Source organism: Apus apus, chromosome 1 (assembly GCF_020740795.1).
Source record: "Apus apus isolate bApuApu2 chromosome 1, bApuApu2.pri.cur, whole genome shotgun sequence".
NCBI lineage: Eukaryota > Metazoa > Chordata > Aves > Apodiformes > Apodidae > Apus > Apus apus.
This window is the reverse complement of record NC_067282.1, coordinates 3,560,540-3,577,922: the sequence shown is the minus strand read 5'-3', so window position 1 is coordinate 3,577,922 and position 17,383 is coordinate 3,560,540. Positions and strand designations below refer to the sequence as shown.

Sequence of the window (17,383 nt, the reverse complement as noted above, 5' to 3'; positions counted from 1 at the left end):
GGTGCAGACTGAACGCTACCACCTATCCACTCACCCTGTACAGGCACAAGCCTTGTTCCTCACCGCAGCCGCGCGTGTCAGAAGAGAAACCTGCTGCAGAAACGCTGCCAGTCGCCTGGCAGCAGGGCAGCGCTCCTGCGGGCGCAGCAGCCTTCCTGCCCCCGCAGCCCGCTCTCCCGAGGCTGCTCCCCCGCTCCCCTCACAGGCCGCAGCAGCACCGGGGCTCCCCCCCTTCGCTGAGGGGAAAATCCACCGGATTCAGCAATCCAGGCACTTTCTTCTCCGCCTGCGCCGCTGGGTGCCAGGCTCCGGGTGCTGGCCCACCCAACCTGCCGTTCGTTTTCCTTTCCGGCACCTGACGACGGTCACCGAACAGCTGCGGCCTCGGGTGGCGGGTGGCCCGGGAGAGCCGCCCAGGCCGGGCCGCAGGCGCTGCCCCTCAGGCGGCCCCTCCGCGCTTCCCCCTCCCGGATCACGCCAACCTGACTCCAGAGCCGCCCTCCCGGCACGCGGAGCGCCCCCCCGCCCTCGAGGGACCGGGACGTTTTGGGGTGAAACGCCGCAAACCGGGCGACAAGGCGGGAGCGGCGACAAGATGGCGGCGGGGCGGGCGCGCAACCACCGAGGGGTGGCTAGAGAGGCGGGGCGGGGCGGGCAGGCACCACAGAGGCGTGGCTAGAGAGGCGTGCGGGGCGGACGCGCAACCACCGAGGCGTGGCTAGAGAGGCGCGGCGGGGCGGGCAGGCACCACCGAGAGGTGGCTAGAGAGGCGCGGCGAGGGCTGCGATTTCCGCTTCCGGCGAGCGAGGCGATGGTGGAGGCGGGAGGCGGCGGCGCCATGAGTCTCCTCAGGCCGCTCCCGCCGCCGGCCGAGGGCGTTCGCCACCAGCAGCCTGACACCGAGGCGGTGCTGGCGGGGCGCAGCCTGGGCGCCGGCACCCTTTACATCGCCGAGAGGTAAGGGGTGTGGGGGTGGAACCGCGGGGTGTGTGTGTTTGTGTGTGTAAGTAAGTAGGCCTCGGGGCGCGGGGCCCGCTCTGAGAGGGGCTGCCCCGTGGGGAGCGGTGATGCCGTCGTCAGGGGGATGTGTGGTTTCCCCTCGTGGAGCCGGCTTATGGGGTTTGGTGGGGGCCAGGCTGGGAGGGCTCCGTGTGGGGGTTCTTTTCCCTGGGGAGGGGTGGCTGGAGGGCACCCCTTGAGGGACTTGGTCCCCTGAGGGGTCTCCCCTGAGTGGACCTACCCGAAGAGCGTTACAGAATCCTAGGGGTTGGAAGGGACCGGGAAAGATCACCCAGCCCAACCCCCCTGCCAGAGCAGGGTCACCCAGAGCACATCACACAGGAACGTGTCCAGGAGGGTTTGAATGTCTCCAGAGAAGGAGACTCCACAGCCTCTCTGGGCAGCCTGTCCCAGGGCTCTGTCACTCTCACAGGAAAGAAGTTCTTCCTGATATTCCCAAGGAACCTCCTGTGCTCCAGTTTGCACCCATTGCCCCTTGTCCTGTCACTGGACATCACTGAACAAAGCCTGGCTCCATCCTCCTGACACTGCCCTGAACGTGTCTGTAACCATGGGTGAGGTCGCCCCTCAGTCTCCTCTTCTCCAAGCTCAAGAGACCCAGCTCCCTCAGCTTTTACTCATCAGGGAGATGTTCCACTCCCTTCAGCATCTTTGTGGCTCTGTGCTGGACTCTCTCAAGCAGTTCCCTGTCCTTCCTGAACTGAGGGGCCCTGCATTGTGGGGAACTCTTTATCAGGAAGGTCGTCATGTTGGGGGAGGCCCTCAGAGATGCTTGTGACTCTGAGGTGGGTCCTCACTGTTCCTCCTCTAAATAGTGTTTTAAACACAAGAGGGAACAGCACAGCCTGGCTGGCCAGGTTCTTAAAAACCCAGCACCTCTTTCCATTGTCACAGAGTGGGTGGGGCTGGTTTTCTACTGTTATTAACTCCTGAACTCTCTGAAGTCTCATGTCACGTTGCTCACCTGAACACAAGACACCTTGTTGATGAAGGCAGTATAATTGTCTTTGACCATGGAAGACTATTCTAAATACAGTATGTTTCTGCAGTAGAACAGTGTTGCTTGTTTCATTTAAATTAAACAGTTTTAAAAATTGCTTAGGTGCAACATGTTATTTAAGCTTCCTCTGAAATCTTAGGGGAAGTGAACAGGGCAAAACAATGCTGGAGGTCCATGAAACTTACTGGGTTTTTTCCCAGGGAGTTGTAAATGTCATAAGTGAGGTTTTGTGACTTCTTCTCTTAATGACTTACTGAGGAACCCCTCTTCAGAACCCCTGAGTTACATTGCCATTTCTCAAAAGTAAAACATATCAGGAAAAAAAAAAATAAAAAGACAAGGAGAAAATTCTTATTCTGGTTCTCATTTGAGGAACAAGAGTAATTATAGAGTCATAGAATGTCTTGGGTTGGAAGGGACCTCTAAGGATCATCTAGTCCAGCCCCCCTACAATAAGCAGGGACATCTCACACTAGATCAGGTTGCTCAGAGCCCCATCAAGCCTGACCTTGAATGTCTCCAGGGATAAGGCCTCCACCACCTCTCTAGGCAACCTGTTCCAGCCATCCAGCACCCTCATAGTAAAGAACTTCTTCCTAATGTCCAACCTCAATCTACCCTTTTCTAGCTTCAGACCATTACCCCTTGTCCTGTCCTTACATGCCCTTGTCAACATACCCTACTGTCATGGTCTGGTTCCTTACACCCACCTCCAAGGGATTAAAAAAAACACTTTTTTTTTAAGTTTAAGAACACAGCTTTAGTTTTGTGAAAGCAATGATAGTAACAGTTTCTGTAGCTGGTGTGCCTTTCATTTCAGAAGATCCTTAAGATCTTAAGAAGTTGAAATTTGTGGAGAGGTGTCACACAGCAGCCTGACCAGCTTGGGCAGCTCTGTGGGAACTCTTAGCAGCAAGACAGTTCTGTGGAAAAGGCCCTGTTCACGTGCAGTCAGGTGAGTGACATACACCCACTAGCTCAGAATTATTTCCCAACCACTGAAGAGTGAATTGTCTTTTAAAACTTTTAGACTATTATTAATGCCTATAAGTATCTAGAGGGTTTGTGCAGGGAGGATGGAGCCAGACTCTGCTCAGCAGTGCCCAGGGACAGGACGAGGGGCAATGGGCACAAGCTGGAACATGGGAAGTGCCCCTGAAAGATGAGGGAAAACTTCTTGCCTGTGAGGGTGACAGAGCCCTGGGACAGGCTGCCCAGGGAGGGTGTGGAGTCCCCTTCTCTGCAGATATTCCAGCCCCCCCAGATGCAGCCCTGGGTGATGTGCTCTGGGTGATCCTGCTTCAGCAGGAGAGCGGGACTAGATGATCTCTTCCAACTCTGACAATTCTGTGACTATGAAGTGTTTCTAGAACAGGCAATATTATTTGAGGATTTTTTTGCACCGCCTGAACCTGTTGGTGCTGTTGTGTTCCTCTTGGAGAGGGATCCCTCTAGAATCCTAGTTTCTGTTGTGTTTAGCTCCTTGGTTGCAGATACGAGGGCTTCTGTTCACTCAGCATCTGCTCCCAACACGTGTAACATTGAGTTTTCATGTAGCTTGCTTTCAATAGATTTTTGTGTGAGGCATAAACAAGTCTGCCAGGCTCCTCCCAACATGTTCTGAGCACATCCCAGAGCATTTATCAGAGTCACTTGCTGGTAATGAATAGAAAACACCAGGGTTTGCAGGAGTGCTGGGGAGAAGCAGGCAGACAATGTGGCTTTGGATCCACACATGGACTCTGTGTCAGGAGCTGTAAACATTGATAATTGGCCATTGAGGATTAGGAAAGAAATTCCTTGCTCCCACTTCACAAGCTTTTGCTCTCCCTGAGAGAGACCTTTTCATTGGTTTTGTCCCTCTGCAAAAACTTGGGAATGCTGAGTTCCACACATCACGGAGGTCCCACTTTCTTCCCCTCAGTGTTTCTGTTCCCTGTGTCACCTCATCGATCACAGACACCCAAAATGAGCTTGAGTTGGGTTTCTTGGCTGCTAGAAAGACATTGATCTGTCTGATGTGCCTTTCTTTATGCATGTCTTTATGATGTGGCTGCCCCCTCCCTGGAGGTGTCCAAGGGCAGGTTGGATGAGGCTTGTGCAGCCTGGTCTGGTGGGAGGTTTCCCTGCTCATAGCAGGGAGGTTGGAACCTGATGATCTTTCAGGTCCCTTCCAACCTTCACCATTCTGTGATTCCAAGTGAAGGAGGTAGAAGCTCAGTGGCAACAACCTGTTCTGTCTCCTGCTGTGGTGAGGGATGCGGGTGAAAACTGGGGGAAGCAGAGGTTATAGCACAGAAGTTTTGAAGGGTGGGAAACCATAACCTCCACATAACCACCCACATCAGATCTATAATCCTCTAGAGATTACAGTAGTGACTTCCCTTTCAGTGTTCTCTTTATCTTGAAAAACCACAGACGTTTAATAATGTGAGTTACCAATTACACTCTGCAACCTCTGTAGTTATCTTTAGGGTGGTAAAGATCTACAGAGAGGAGAAAATGAAGGGGTAGGGAGAGAAATGCATGATTTACTGCAAATGTGATAGAGCTGAAGTGCGTGTTCAGGGTGTTCAGCTTCAGGTTTTTAAGTGAAGGTTTCTTCTACCTCAGCCACCAGCTACACTGTTTAAGGGACCTGTCAGGGCAGGTCTGGGATGGTGGAAGCGCCTTGAATTACTCTCTTGGGGGTTGGTTTCCTTACCTGCAGGGTGAGTCAGGTACCTTAGATTCCTCTGGTACTCTCTTAACTTGTCTCTTTTTTTCCACTCCTCCTCGTTAGTCGCCTCTCTTGGCTGGAAAACTCAGGAGTTGGCTTCTCCTTGGATTATCCCACCATCAGTTTACACGCCGTCTCCAGGGACCTGGCCGCCTACCCCTGCGAGCACTTGTACGTGATGGTGAATGCCAAGTTTGAAGGTATGCCTGGGGTCTTGCTGCATGTTCCCATGCTGCCCTGAGAGGCAGGATTTCCTCTACAAAAAGAATACATTTTGGTTTTAAAACTTATTTACTTCATTCAAACAGCAGCTTGTATTTTCTTTGGCGTTCTTCTGAAGCACAGTTACTTTAGAATCATTGAATGGTTTCGGTTGGAAGGGACCTTAGAGATCATCTCCCACTAGATCAGGTTGCTCAGAGCCCTGTCCAACTTGTTCTTGAACACTTCCAGGGCTGAAGCTTCCACAACTTCCCTGGGCAACCTGTTGCAGTGTCTCACCACCCTCACAGTGAAGAATTTCTTCCTAATGTCTAACCTAAATCTCCCCGCTTCCAGTTTTAATCCATTACCTCTTGTCCTCTCACTTCCTGCCCTTGTGGAAAGCCCCTCCCTAGTTTTGCTGTAGCCCCTTCAGGCACTGGAAGGTGCTCTAAGGTCTCCCAGGAGCCTTTTCTTTTTCAGGCTTCTTCTTCACCTCCAACTCTCTCAGCCTGTCTCCATAACAGAGCTGCTTTGCCCGTGTTTAGAGTCATTCCTGCACTGTTCTGCTCTCTGTGTGACCATGTACAACTGGAGCTGCTGAGAATCTCTTCTCTGCTCTCTTTCTTACACTCATTTGAAGCAATTTAGTTCCTCTGCAGTCTCCCAGGGATTCCAGCTTAGGTATCATATTTCTTAATTGAATTTATGTTAATGTCACTACCCTTTCTAGCCTTTATGAATTCCTGCTGTTTCCCATTAACCTAGAACCTTTCATTCATTTTCTCCCACAGCTTGCTTAAAAAAAAAAAAGGCAATAGCTCATGTTGCCAGGCTTGATGGATCTTTGTAGATTTCCTAGAGAAAACAAGGTTTCAGTTTCATTGTTGTATGAAGATTTCCTACATTTTCTGGTGTATCAGGTGTTTTTTTTCTTCTGGCAGATCTGTTAGTATTTTCAGTGTGTCATAAACTGCCACTTCAATTGAAAAGCAGCAAGTATGAAGTCTTGAGCCTGGTTCCCTTTCCCCTCCATACCTACTGGTCATTGTAGTTAAAGCTTACAATCTGGCCTTTAATTTTTCCTCAAATAGTCAATATATTGAAAGTACTGACACGACCTTGAGGAGGCAGAGGCATTTATAGCTATTTTCATTATTTCCTTCTCATGTTACTAATGTTCTCTGACAGTCTATCACTACAAATAATAATGTGTACATGTACCTCTTGGTTCTTCTTCATTTTCCTCTAACTGTGTTTGTTCTGAAGTAAACTGAGCCTAGTTTGCAGAAATAGTTTACAGCTTTTAATTAATTCCAGTAATAGTGTTTGAAAAGATGGATATCCTGTGATAATTCTTATCTGTAACTCTTTAATAGACTGATTTTTGGGAGGGTGTTGTGGGTTTTTTAATAGGTGACTTCTGGCTACAGTTAATCTACAGCAAGTAGAATATTTGTTTAGTTTCCAAGTCAATCCCTGGCCCAGGATTTTAACTCCTGAAAGGTGTTAAACCAAAACATCTCAACTTCTTTGGCTGCAAGAGTCTTTGTTTCTTGGTTGGGCAGGGTCCATTTTGTTCTTCCTCTGAAGGCTGTTGTTGCACCCTTTGTGTATGTGCCTTTTCCTACCCCCCTTTTTAAGAAAAGGCAGTCAGAGGATGACTCCATGGAAACAAAGAGCTGGACTCAGCAGTGACAAGCTGTGCCTGTGGGTGTCATTTGGAAAATGATTGGGTAGCTCCCTTGGACACTTCATTTTTTTGGAGCAGCTGCCTGGCAGCTTCTTGGCTTCTTCACATCCTTGGTGGTGCCACTTTTGTATGTTGTAAAAGCCTCTCTCAGTGGAACAGCCTTAACTGCACTTCTCTTTTTCTCTAGAAGATAATGATGCACTTTTGAAGCTGTCAGTGCAGTGTCCCCAGCCACAAAAGGGTGAACTGTAGTTGTCTTCTGTGTGGTTTTTATATTTATGGAAAGGAAAACATCATGTTTTTGTTTACTAACATAAGACACAGAAGTTGGGCAGGATGGTTTTGCTCATAGTTGTCATTGGTTCTGGGTGCACTTTTTCCTTCTGACATCTTCCTGGCTGGCTAGGAATGTGGGAAATCAAGTAGAGAAAACCTTGTGAATGTCACAGTCCTCTGTGAGGGGCCACACTGGAAGTGAGGTGATCTCATTACAATAGTTGTGAAGCATCTGTAAAATGCATGTAATGTAAAGAAAGACAGAAATAGCATTGCACAGTGATAATGACTGTGGGTCGTGGGGCTTAGCAAGAGTCAGGCAGTTTTTCTGAAGTATGTGGATACATCATGTGACCATAACAGAAATGTAAAAGTTTGAAATTACAAATAGAGAAGTTTTGGTGTGTGTTTCAAGTGTTGTGGAGGCTGTGAGAGGGCCTCACACATCTGTGCTGTGGATGGGAGGGGGTTGGTTTGTGCCTCTCACAGGCTGTGTCCAGGTTTCCAATTTTACTACCTGTGTGTTACTGAAAGAATAAAATAAAAAATCACTTTTTTGGACAAAATGAACGTGTTTCTTTTAAATCTTTTGATTTCCTAAAGAAGAGGAGACAAAAGAGGTGCCTGTGGAGGAAGGGGAGGAGGAAGACAGTGATGATGATGCTGAACCAATTGCAGAATTCAGATTTGTACCCAGCGACAAATCAGCCTGTAAGTAAGAGAAAAATCGTGGTTTAGCCTCAAATCTTGGCTATGTGTGGAATCACAGAATTATGGAATTGTCAGAGTGGGAAGGGACCTCTAGAGATCATCTAGTCCAACTCCCCTGCTGAAGCAGGATCACCCAGAGCACATCACCCAGGGCTGCATCTGGGGGGGCTGGAATATCTGCAGAGAAGGGGACTCCACACCCTCCCTGGGCAGCCTGTCCCAGGGCTCTGTCACCCTCACAGGCAAGAAGTTTTCCCTCATCTTTCAGTGGCACTTCCCATGTTCCAGCTTGTGCCCATTGCCCCTCATCCTGTCCCTGGGCACTGCTGAGCAGGGTCTGGCTCCATCCTCCTGCACTCACCCTGAGATACTGCCAGGCATTCAGAAGGTCTCCCCTCAGCCTTCTCTTCTCCAGGTTGAGCAGTCCCAGCTCTCTCAGCCTTTCCTCATCAGGGAGAAGCTCTAACCCTCCTGTCATCTTTGTTGCCCTCCCCTGGACTCTTTCCAGCAGTTCCCTATCTCTCTTGAACTGGGGAGCTCAGAACTGGACTATTCCAGCTGTGGCCTCACCAGGGCAGAGTAAAGAGTGAGAATGGCCTCTCTTGACCTACTGGCCACACTCTTCCTTATGCAGCCCAGGATTCCATTGGCCTTCTTGGCACAAGGGCACGTTGCTGGCTCGTGGATCATGTACCATCTCCCAGGACTCCCAGATCCTTCTCCTTGGAACTGCTTTCTAGCAGGTCCACCCCTAATCTCTGCTGGTGCATGGAAGACACTGGGGTGTAGAGCTGTGACGTGTTCCTTTAGTGTCCTCCTCCAATTGAGTGATTCCTGTGTGCTGAGAAGAACAAAGCAAATTGTTTTATCTTGCTTGAAGCTGGAGTGTTTCAAGCAGCCGCTTCTCCAGGAAAATTCCAGTGCTTTAAAATAGAGACTTTTATGTATAAACAGATGACACAGATAATCTTACCTATTTACCTTTGCAGAGAACTTTTATGGGAAACATCTTTTTAGTTAGAAATTCAGTGATATTTGAGTTAGTGATCATATCATGAGGTGTTGAAGTCCAGGCACTGCTGCTGGAAAGCCCTTGTGTCCTGTCTGGTGCAGAGCTTAGAGTTCAATATTCTCAGTCTCTCTGATCTCTCAGTTCAAGATTTCTTGCCTGTTGATGTGAGTATTGGTGGAGAAATGAGGGAGGTTTGTGTTCCTTTGTGTCCCTGCAGTGGAAGCCATGTTTTCAGCCATGTGTGAATGCCAAGCTCTGCACCCAGACCCAGATGATGAAGATTCAGACAATGATTATGAAGGGGACGAGTACGATGTTGAGGCCCATGGTTTGTAACAGTTGTTTCTTTTGAAATACACCTACCAGCACTTGGATACCTGGAACTTCTGTGGTCTGTTAAGAAGTTCCTTGTTCACTACTCATCTTGCTGAAACATTCTTTTTGCCACAGGCACAGTATAAAAACTCAAAAATCTGCAGGAAATCTGTAAAGTTTAGCTGCCACAAATCACTGGAATTCAGCAAAAAACTTGTTCTCATTCTCAAAAAAGCCCAAACCACAAATATCAGCCTTTCCTGTTCCCAGTGGATATGCTAGCCCAGGTTCAGTGCCCACACTGTGATGTGGTCAGTGCACATTCCTGTGTATATTCTGTAACTGATGTAAACAGCCTTTTTATCTCGAGTCACAGAATTACAGAATGTCAGGGGTTGGAAGGGACCTCTGGAGATCATTGAGTCCAACCCTTCTACCAGAGCAGGACCACCTGGGGCAGGTCACTCAGGCATCCAGATGGGTCTTGAATGTCTCCAGAGAAGGAGACTCCACAGCCTCTCTGGGCAGCCTGTCCCAGGGCTGTGTCACCCTCACAGGAAAGAAGCTCCTCCTCATGTTGAGGTGAAACTTCCTGTGCTTTAGCTTGCATCCATTGCCCCTTGTCCTATGACAGGGCATGACTGAAAAGAGATTGGCCCCTCCTTCTTGACACCCACCCTGCAGATATTTATAGACATTAATAAGTTCCCCTCTCCGTGTCTTCCCTTCTCCAGACTAAACAGCCCCAGGTCTCTCAGCCTTTCCTCATGACAGATGTTCCAGTCTCTTAATCCTCCTTGTAGCCTCCATTGGACTCTCCAGTAAATCCCTGTCCCTCTTAAACTGGGGAGCCCAGGACTGGACACAATACTCCAGGTGTGGTCTCAATAGGGCAGAGCAAAGGGGAAAGATGACCTCCTTGCACCTATTGGGCACACTGTTAATGCATGATTTCTGTAGCTGTTGTCCTGTTCCTCTACCCCTGCTTGATGCTGACTCTTCAGCTTAGGTCTGATAAACATAAACTTGATTTTTGCAGAGCTGGGACAAGGTGACATCCCGACCTTTTACACTTATGAAGAAGGATTGTCACATTTAACTGCAGAGGGTCAGGCCACCCTGGAGAGGTTAGAAGGCATGTTAGCCCAGTCTGTCAGCAGCCAGTACAACATGGCTGGAGTGAGAACAGAAGACTCAGTAAGAGAGTTTGAAGGTAAGAAATGCTTTTGTTTTACTAAAAAATATATCAAAGCAGTGGTTCTCCAGTCCAGCTAAACACCAGGACTGAGCAACTGTCATGCTGTGGGTCAGCAGCAGTTTTTCCTTTGTTCACAACCAGAGGTCATAATAATGCTTGTGGTTCTGGGCAGCACCTTCCCTGCCATAGATTGAGGGCTCATAAAGAATGAGGAGCACAGTGTTAAGAATTCTTGATTCTTACTGGTGTGATTTCCTGGAGTAGTGGTAGGATGAAGTTGATGTAGGATTTTAAAAAAACAAATAAACTTGTTAGTCTGCAGTGGGATTAGGAAGCAATTTCCACACTAAATGGGTAATAGTATTTTTTTCTGGAAATGCCCTGAGTTGTAGGTTAATTATTCTCTTACAGAGTTCAGTGTGAATTCAGAATAATTGAAATACACTGGAACAGACTTTATTTTTAAAGAATTCCTTTTCTGAAGGATGCTGTCTCTTAATGCTACTGATTGTTCAAACATATTTCAAAAGTAAGTTGTGGGTTTTTTTTCTTGTTTGGGAAAAAACCCAGTATATGAAATTTTGCCTTTTCTGCATGCTGGTTTTACTGGAACAACTTATTACCTGGGAGAAGAACAGGGAGGTAGTTCAGTAGCATTGCTTTTTTTATTATTATTTTTTAAAAATATATATATATATATATAACAATCATAATGTTTCAGTACAGTCTGACATTTTTGAAGGATGAAGAATCATAGAACCCAACTTCCACCAGACCAGGTTGCTCCAAGCCTGATCCAACCTGGCCTTGAGCAGGGATGGGGCAGCCACAGCTCCTCTGGGCAGCCACCTTCACAGGAAAGAATTTTTTCCTCGTATCTCATCCCAGACTCCCCTCTCCCAGTTTAAAACCACTTCCCCTCATCCTGTCTCTCCCTGCCCTTGTCAAAAGCCCCTCCCCAGCTTTCCTGGAGCCCCTTCAGGCACTGGAAGGTGCTCTAAGGTCTCCCTGGAGCCTTCTCTTCTCCAGGCTGAACACCCCAACTCTCCCAGCCTGTCTCCAGAGCAGAGCTGCTCCAGCCCTCCCATCATCTCCGTGGCCTTTTCTGGCCTCTCTCCAACAGCTCCATGTCCTTCTTGTGCTGTTCCCAGCCCTGCAGGGGGGTCTCAGCAGAGCAGAGGGGGAGAGGAAAATCCCTTCCCTGGCCCTACAGGTCACACTACTGGTGACACAACCCAGGACACGGTTGGTTTCTGGGCTTCAGCACACACTGCCTGCTCATGTTGAGCTTCTCATCGACTGCCACCCCCAAGTCCTTCTCCTCAGGGCTGCTCTCAATCCATTCTCCCCCAGCCTGTATTTGTGCCTGGGGTTGCCCTGACCCATGTGCAGGACCCTGCACTTGGCCTTGTCTAACTTCATGCAGTTTACACAGACCCCCAAATCATGATGCAGCTGTTTATTTCTAGCTATCAGCTTGCCCAGGATAGTGAACAGAATAATCACTCATCTCTTCTTAGCCACGTGGAAGATTTTTTATTTATTTACTTTTTCAGTTGTTTACAGGTTCTCTTTGTTCCACAACTTCAAATAAATTTATATCATGTAAAAATAACCTTAGATGATAAACTCATGTTTTAGCAGTGCCTGTCAGTTGAAAATTTGGCCAGGTTTCTGAACCTCAGAATTTTGAAAATCAAAATAAATTGAACAGCAAGTATGTTATGTGTCTCAAAGCCATCTTCATCAGTTTTATTTGCCCTCCTAATCTGATTTGCCATGGTACTGCTTCTTGGATTGCTACAATTATTGAGATCCCCAGAGCTGCTCAGTCTCAGAATGTATTTTTTTTGATGTTGTAGCACAGAGTGATTGTTCCTTTTTCTAACCTGATGGCTGAAAGTGGTTTCAAACAGGCTCCAGCCTCTTTTCTGTTAGCACAGTTAAAGCTGTTCAAAGGAATCGTGCCATTTGTTACACCAAAACTTCATTTAAAAAATATTTTTAAATATCTGCTGTCTAAGCCTTTTTATAAGATAAGGTGGGACAGGGTTGTCTTTAAGTGACCCATTCCCACCTCCCTGGAAGTGTTCAGGTTGGATGGGGCTTTGTGCAACCTGGTCTAGAGGGAGGTGTCCCTGCCCATGCAGGGGGGTTGGATCTAGATGATCTTTAAGGTCCCTTCCAACCTTAACCAGTCCATGATATGATTGATTCTATGACTGATAGAGCTGAAACAAAGCCACAGCCTTTTGTGACCACATCGGTGTTGCCTTCAGAAATTGAGCAAAGGAGTTCTCTGCTCTGGCCATCTCGTGTCAGCAGAGGGCACTCGCTGTCCTTCCTGGGATTCCAGCTGCTTGCCGTGCTGATTTGCTGTTGTTTTCCAGATGGGATGGAGGTGGACATAGCACCGGTAGTTGCGGGGCAGTTTGAAGATGCAGAAGTTGATCACTGAGGAGGACATCTGCTGCTGTAAGTTCTTCTGTCCTCCAGCAGCAGTGCTTTTCAGTCCTGCAGAGCCTTCCATCTTTGTAATTTGTGTGAAGCAGGTGATCCCAGGTCTCCTATGGGAAGTATCTTGTGGTAGCCAGATGATGGTGATTTAGAGAAGGAGAAGGTATCTGTAGTTATCACAAGTATGCAGAGTTGTTCAGTGATCCATCCAAAATTGCCTGCTGGTGTAAACCATCATGCTGTGGGGGTAGCTTGTGTGGAGGGGTCTATCTGGAAGGCAGGGCAGCCCTTCAGTAGATTTAAGAACTGTCCAGTCTCAGAGGCTCTTAAGATGCTGATACATGGAGGCTGGAGCCATTGCTGGGAAGTCACTGTCCTTGGTGTCCATGATTTTGCCCTTGGTGGGCAAGATCCCCCAGACCTTTCAAGGAGGTCAGGGCACTTCACAGTGCTGCAAATCCATCTCTTCCTTCACTGGAAGTGGAGCAGGAACAGTTCCCAGTAAAGTTACCGAGTCTGGATGGGATTGTTGTCAGAAGTTCACATCTTAGAGGCAAAACCCTGCTTAGGTGGTTGTGTCCATGTGCTCTCCTGCCTTCCAGCACCTCTCAGTGGCATCACAAGATGTGCCAGCATTTCCCCTGGTGCTGGGTGGGAGAGGAAGAGCAGCTCATGCTGGGGCTGTTTGGTGATGCAGAGGCACAGCAGGGTTGTGATTCCACCCCCTCCTTCAGCCTGGGCACAGTTTGCATGTGCTGCTCTAGCACTGGTGTGTTCTCCCAGTTCTTGTGCCTCGCTTGAAAGTGAGACTGCCAGCTCTGGCCTCAAAGAAAGGGCACAACTGTCACCCTTGTAATGCCAGAGAAAACAGTTGTGGGGCAGAAGCCTGTGGGAGAATCAAGGAAAGGGGCAAGGGAGGAAAGGGCCACAGGTAGGAAGAAGAAATGCCAAAAAAATGGATAGAAATGGGTCAGAAGTACCTGGTTAGGGATTACAGTACTGAGTGAGAGGCTGCAGTCCCTGAGAAAGGCTGTTGTGGAGGGGTGCTGTGCTTCTGTTTTCCTCCCCCATTGCTTGTTTCTCTTTGTTGCTGTTAATGCTCCTGCTGCTCTGAGTGTCTCTGAGTAGCCCTGTGTTCACTTACTGATCTGAACCACTGCCACTCATTGCTTACTGGTTGGTGTCAGAGGTCAAACCTTCTCTCATTCACGCTTTTTACCCTGGGAAAGGCTTCTCAGTACACAGAGGGGTTTTTCCAAAAACAGTCTGGGTACTGGTTGCCCCACCACTGGACAGTTGTCTTATTTGATAAAGGAAACATTTTAAAATTAAGGAAAACTCTTCAGCTGTAAAGGAAGTGCCTCCTACTTAGTGAATGGAAAGCTTGGCTCTGATGACCCCATCTCCAAGATTATTTCAGTCCATGGTTTATAAAAGAAATAAAAATTGTGCTGTTGAAAATTCAAATTGGAATGCTGATTGTCCTGCTTTAAACTTGAGCAGGATGAAGGAGAATGAGTGGCTGGTAGCAGATCTCTAAGGAACCTGGAAGTGCAGGTGGAAGTGATGTTGACTGATCTAGCAAAGCACAAAATACACCCAGTAAGAAGTAGTTTTGGTCATTGGAATTCTTCCTGCTGCTTATGCTGTGCTTTCTACAGTGTGGCAGGTGGCTGTGAGAGATGATTATTGTGAGAGTTGATTGGATAGGGTGTCCTTCTGTCCTGCTTGTGCTTGCCAGAGCTGCAGAAGTGATCCCTGTCAGGGCAGGTCAAGTGATCTGCATGTGCAGTGTCTGTGTCCCAGTCAGGTTGCTCCAGGCAGGAGTCTGGGAGCTGGGTGTGATGAGCCTTTTTAAAGTAACCTCCAGCCTGGGCGTGGTGATGTCATTTAAGTAATTCCAAAGCCCTAGGACATATATGGCAGCAAGGAACAACTGAAGGTGTGAAGTGACAAGAGCAGCTCTTGCAGGTCTGTGCTAATTAGCACAGCTTGAGAGTGGCTCGGTTCTAGGCTCTCAAACTAGGGGCAGAGAAGGAGCAGGCTGCCATCTTCTCAGTGCTCTGTGGGGCAGCTCTGCCCTCTTAACCTTCTGAACTGCAAAAATAATCCATGAGAAGATCCTGCCTCTGATCCCTTGGAGAGCCACACGGTGTCCTGCCTCCAAGGCAGTGCCCTCGCGGCGCACGTCGCTGCTCGTTACCTAAATGAGCTGTGACAGTTGCCTGCTGAAGCTCCTGCAAGGCCTGCTGGCTGGTGGTGTGGGACATTCCCACTGCTCTTGTAATAAGCAGTGTTTTGTCTGTCACATCACGAGGCTGCAGTAATTGTCCCAGAGCAACTGGTGTGTTCTGTGTGTGCTGGAGCAGCAGGGTCTCCCAGGACATGCTGTACAACTGCGGGTTGGAAGAGCTGGCTTGTCCTGAGCTGGCCTGAGCTCACAGCTGCTGGCAGAGATGTTCAGCCCTTCTGAAAATTAGGTATGATGTAAAGTGCTGCCCTCTGTGACTGCAAACAACGGGTGGCTACCATTCTGTAAAGATTCATAAGCTTTTTATTTTCATGCCAGTTCTGTAAATTTGGTTTCTTGTATCTTTCAGATTCCTCTTGTGGCACTTCCAGAATAAGCTGTAAAACTGAAGGTGTTGCAGTGACTATCGGGAGTTAACAATTCTTTTAATGACCTAAGCTTAGACATCTAGGTCTATAAATGCTTTTTAGAGATGTTTAAACCAGGGTTTGACATTTGTGACCACTATGGGGTTATTTAAAACAAAACAAACAAACAAAAAACAATAAAACCTCTTCCATCTAACACTTGAATGGGGCTAATCAGGGGCCATTTCAAAGAAGCCTTTTTAGGAATTCTAGGACTATCAGAAAGAAAACTGTGAGTAGAACAGAATTTTAGATTGTCCTAGAATTTTCCATATTTTTATACCTGTTTGTTGCATCGGTGGAGTAAAATTGAAATAGAAATGTTACCAAGTCCAACTCAAATCAAATAGGGTTTGCCAAGGTTTAAAAACAAAGCTAAATTTAATGCCCCCCAAATATAACTGGCTTTATCAGCTCAGTGCTGTCCCTTTCATTTCTCTGTGAGCAGAGTTTGAGTGGTACAGGAGGTGGAATAAAGTCTGTACAGTCCTGAAAATGAGAACTGCTTTGTGTCTTTGTCTTAAATGTTAACAACGTTGTTAAATAAACTTAAGATTTTTGTATCTCACAACCAGCTCCGTGTTGCAGTTCTCAGTCTTTTACTTCAGCATCTGGCAGCTCTGAGCTGACATCCCTTCAGTTTTAGCACTGTCTTCTGTAACAAAAAAAGGTCCAGTGAAGCCACTTTCATTCTTGAACTTGATGTGAGAATAACAGGGCAGAACATTTGCAGAGTTCTGACTGTTTCCAAGTTTAGGAGCCAAGGGCTCAGTCCTGCTGGAGCTTTTGCTGTTTAATTTCTCTACACTGTGGTGTTACTGCCATGGGGCAGTGTCAGCAAATTCAAGTGTGTTTTTTTTTTTTTCTCTCAGTATCCAGATGAAAGTCTGATACTAAAAAGTTTCATTTCATTTGAAGTCGACTGTGCATTTTTTCAGTATAATTATGTTGGAATACAAAGAGTTTTATTTCCCAGCCCTACACTCCTGGAGTCTCTGGAGTGATCCTGCCCTGCTGAATCAATGAAATAGTGAGCATGTTCTGCAACAATTCTACAAGGATGCCTTTCTCAGCCCCTCTCTATAAGTATATGTATGTATGTATATATTTGCACAAATGCATGGTTTTGTTAGGGTTGCAGAGTACAAAGGAGGGCACAGAGTGAAGCTTTAGTTTTTGCACTGGGATTCAAAAGGAGATTTCAGGACAGCAAAGGAGTATTAAGCTCTACCAACATCATAGTTGGGGAGAGAAAGCTCATACAGTTCTAAATCACTGCTCATGGTTGAAACAGCCTTCAGATTTTTATTTTCTGGTGTCTTACCTCAGTTGTTGCAGTGTGGTGTTTCTGTTGTTTTCCATACTGAACTGCAAACTACCTGTCATCTCCTGGCAGGTGGGCACAGTTGTCCTACAGGGCAGCTGGACTATCTCAGTACCCTCACACCATGTCCCAGCAGTAGGAAGCTCCAGAAAGGACAATTTGTGCTGTGCTAATGCAGAGCTGCAGGAGCAAACATCTTTAGGTGCTTCCAGTCAATTCACTAGAGGGAGAGTCATTTTGGTCAGGCAGAAAACAAACCTGGATGAGCCCTGAAGGCAGATTTGAGGAGTGTTCTGTGGGGATTGACAAGTTTTACTTTCAATAGACTTTATTTCAGCTATGTGGAAGTGTTCTGGGTACACTTACACTTCAGAAACAATCAGTACTTTGAATGTAAAATACTAATTTTTGTCTGTACTACCAAAACCAGTTCAACTCTTCAGTTCCTAATTTAGCTTTATTTTTTATTCTTTCTGCTATTTTTTGTTTTGCCTAAATTTAGTCAATTTAAGTCTATTTCTCAGTGGTTTTTCTTTTGATTTTATATTCTACTTCACATGGCCATAAATAGAGCAACTTACTGTTGAATCACCCAGATTTATACTGATGTTTTAAAAATTATATGTTTTGCCAAGATAAACCATGTAGACACAGAGAGGTGAGATCTGACCTTTTTGCTTTATGGACTTTGCTTTTTGACGTGGAAGAAGAACCTCTAACCTAACAAACCTTGGCTCTCCATAGGTTTGTGTCTGCTTTCTCTTTTCTCTGGCTGCCTGTTTTTATGCTCTTTGAGGTT

General features: G+C 47.1%; 1 protein-coding gene across 2 annotated transcripts; it reads left to right on the top strand.

Moving 5' to 3' along the window:
* Positions 1 to 777: 777 nt before the first annotated feature.
* On the top strand, positions 778 to 15,834 carry CLNS1A (chloride nucleotide-sensitive channel 1A). 2 transcript variants are annotated; one of them, XM_051608790.1, is made up of 7 exons: positions 778 to 957; positions 4,803 to 4,939; positions 7,516 to 7,620; positions 8,850 to 8,960; positions 9,987 to 10,160; positions 12,536 to 12,620; positions 15,203 to 15,834. In XM_051608790.1, exons 1-6 carry the CDS (start codon positions 812 to 814, stop codon positions 12,601 to 12,603), a joined length of 741 nt encoding a protein of 246 aa, XP_051464750.1. In that variant the 5' UTR covers positions 778 to 811; the 3' UTR covers positions 12,604 to 12,620; positions 15,203 to 15,834. The 2 variants fall into 2 exon arrangements, with proteins under 2 accessions (XP_051464750.1, XP_051464748.1); XM_051608788.1 differs by having other exon boundaries at positions 7,513 to 7,620.
* Positions 15,835 to 17,383: the final 1,549 nt, after the last annotated feature.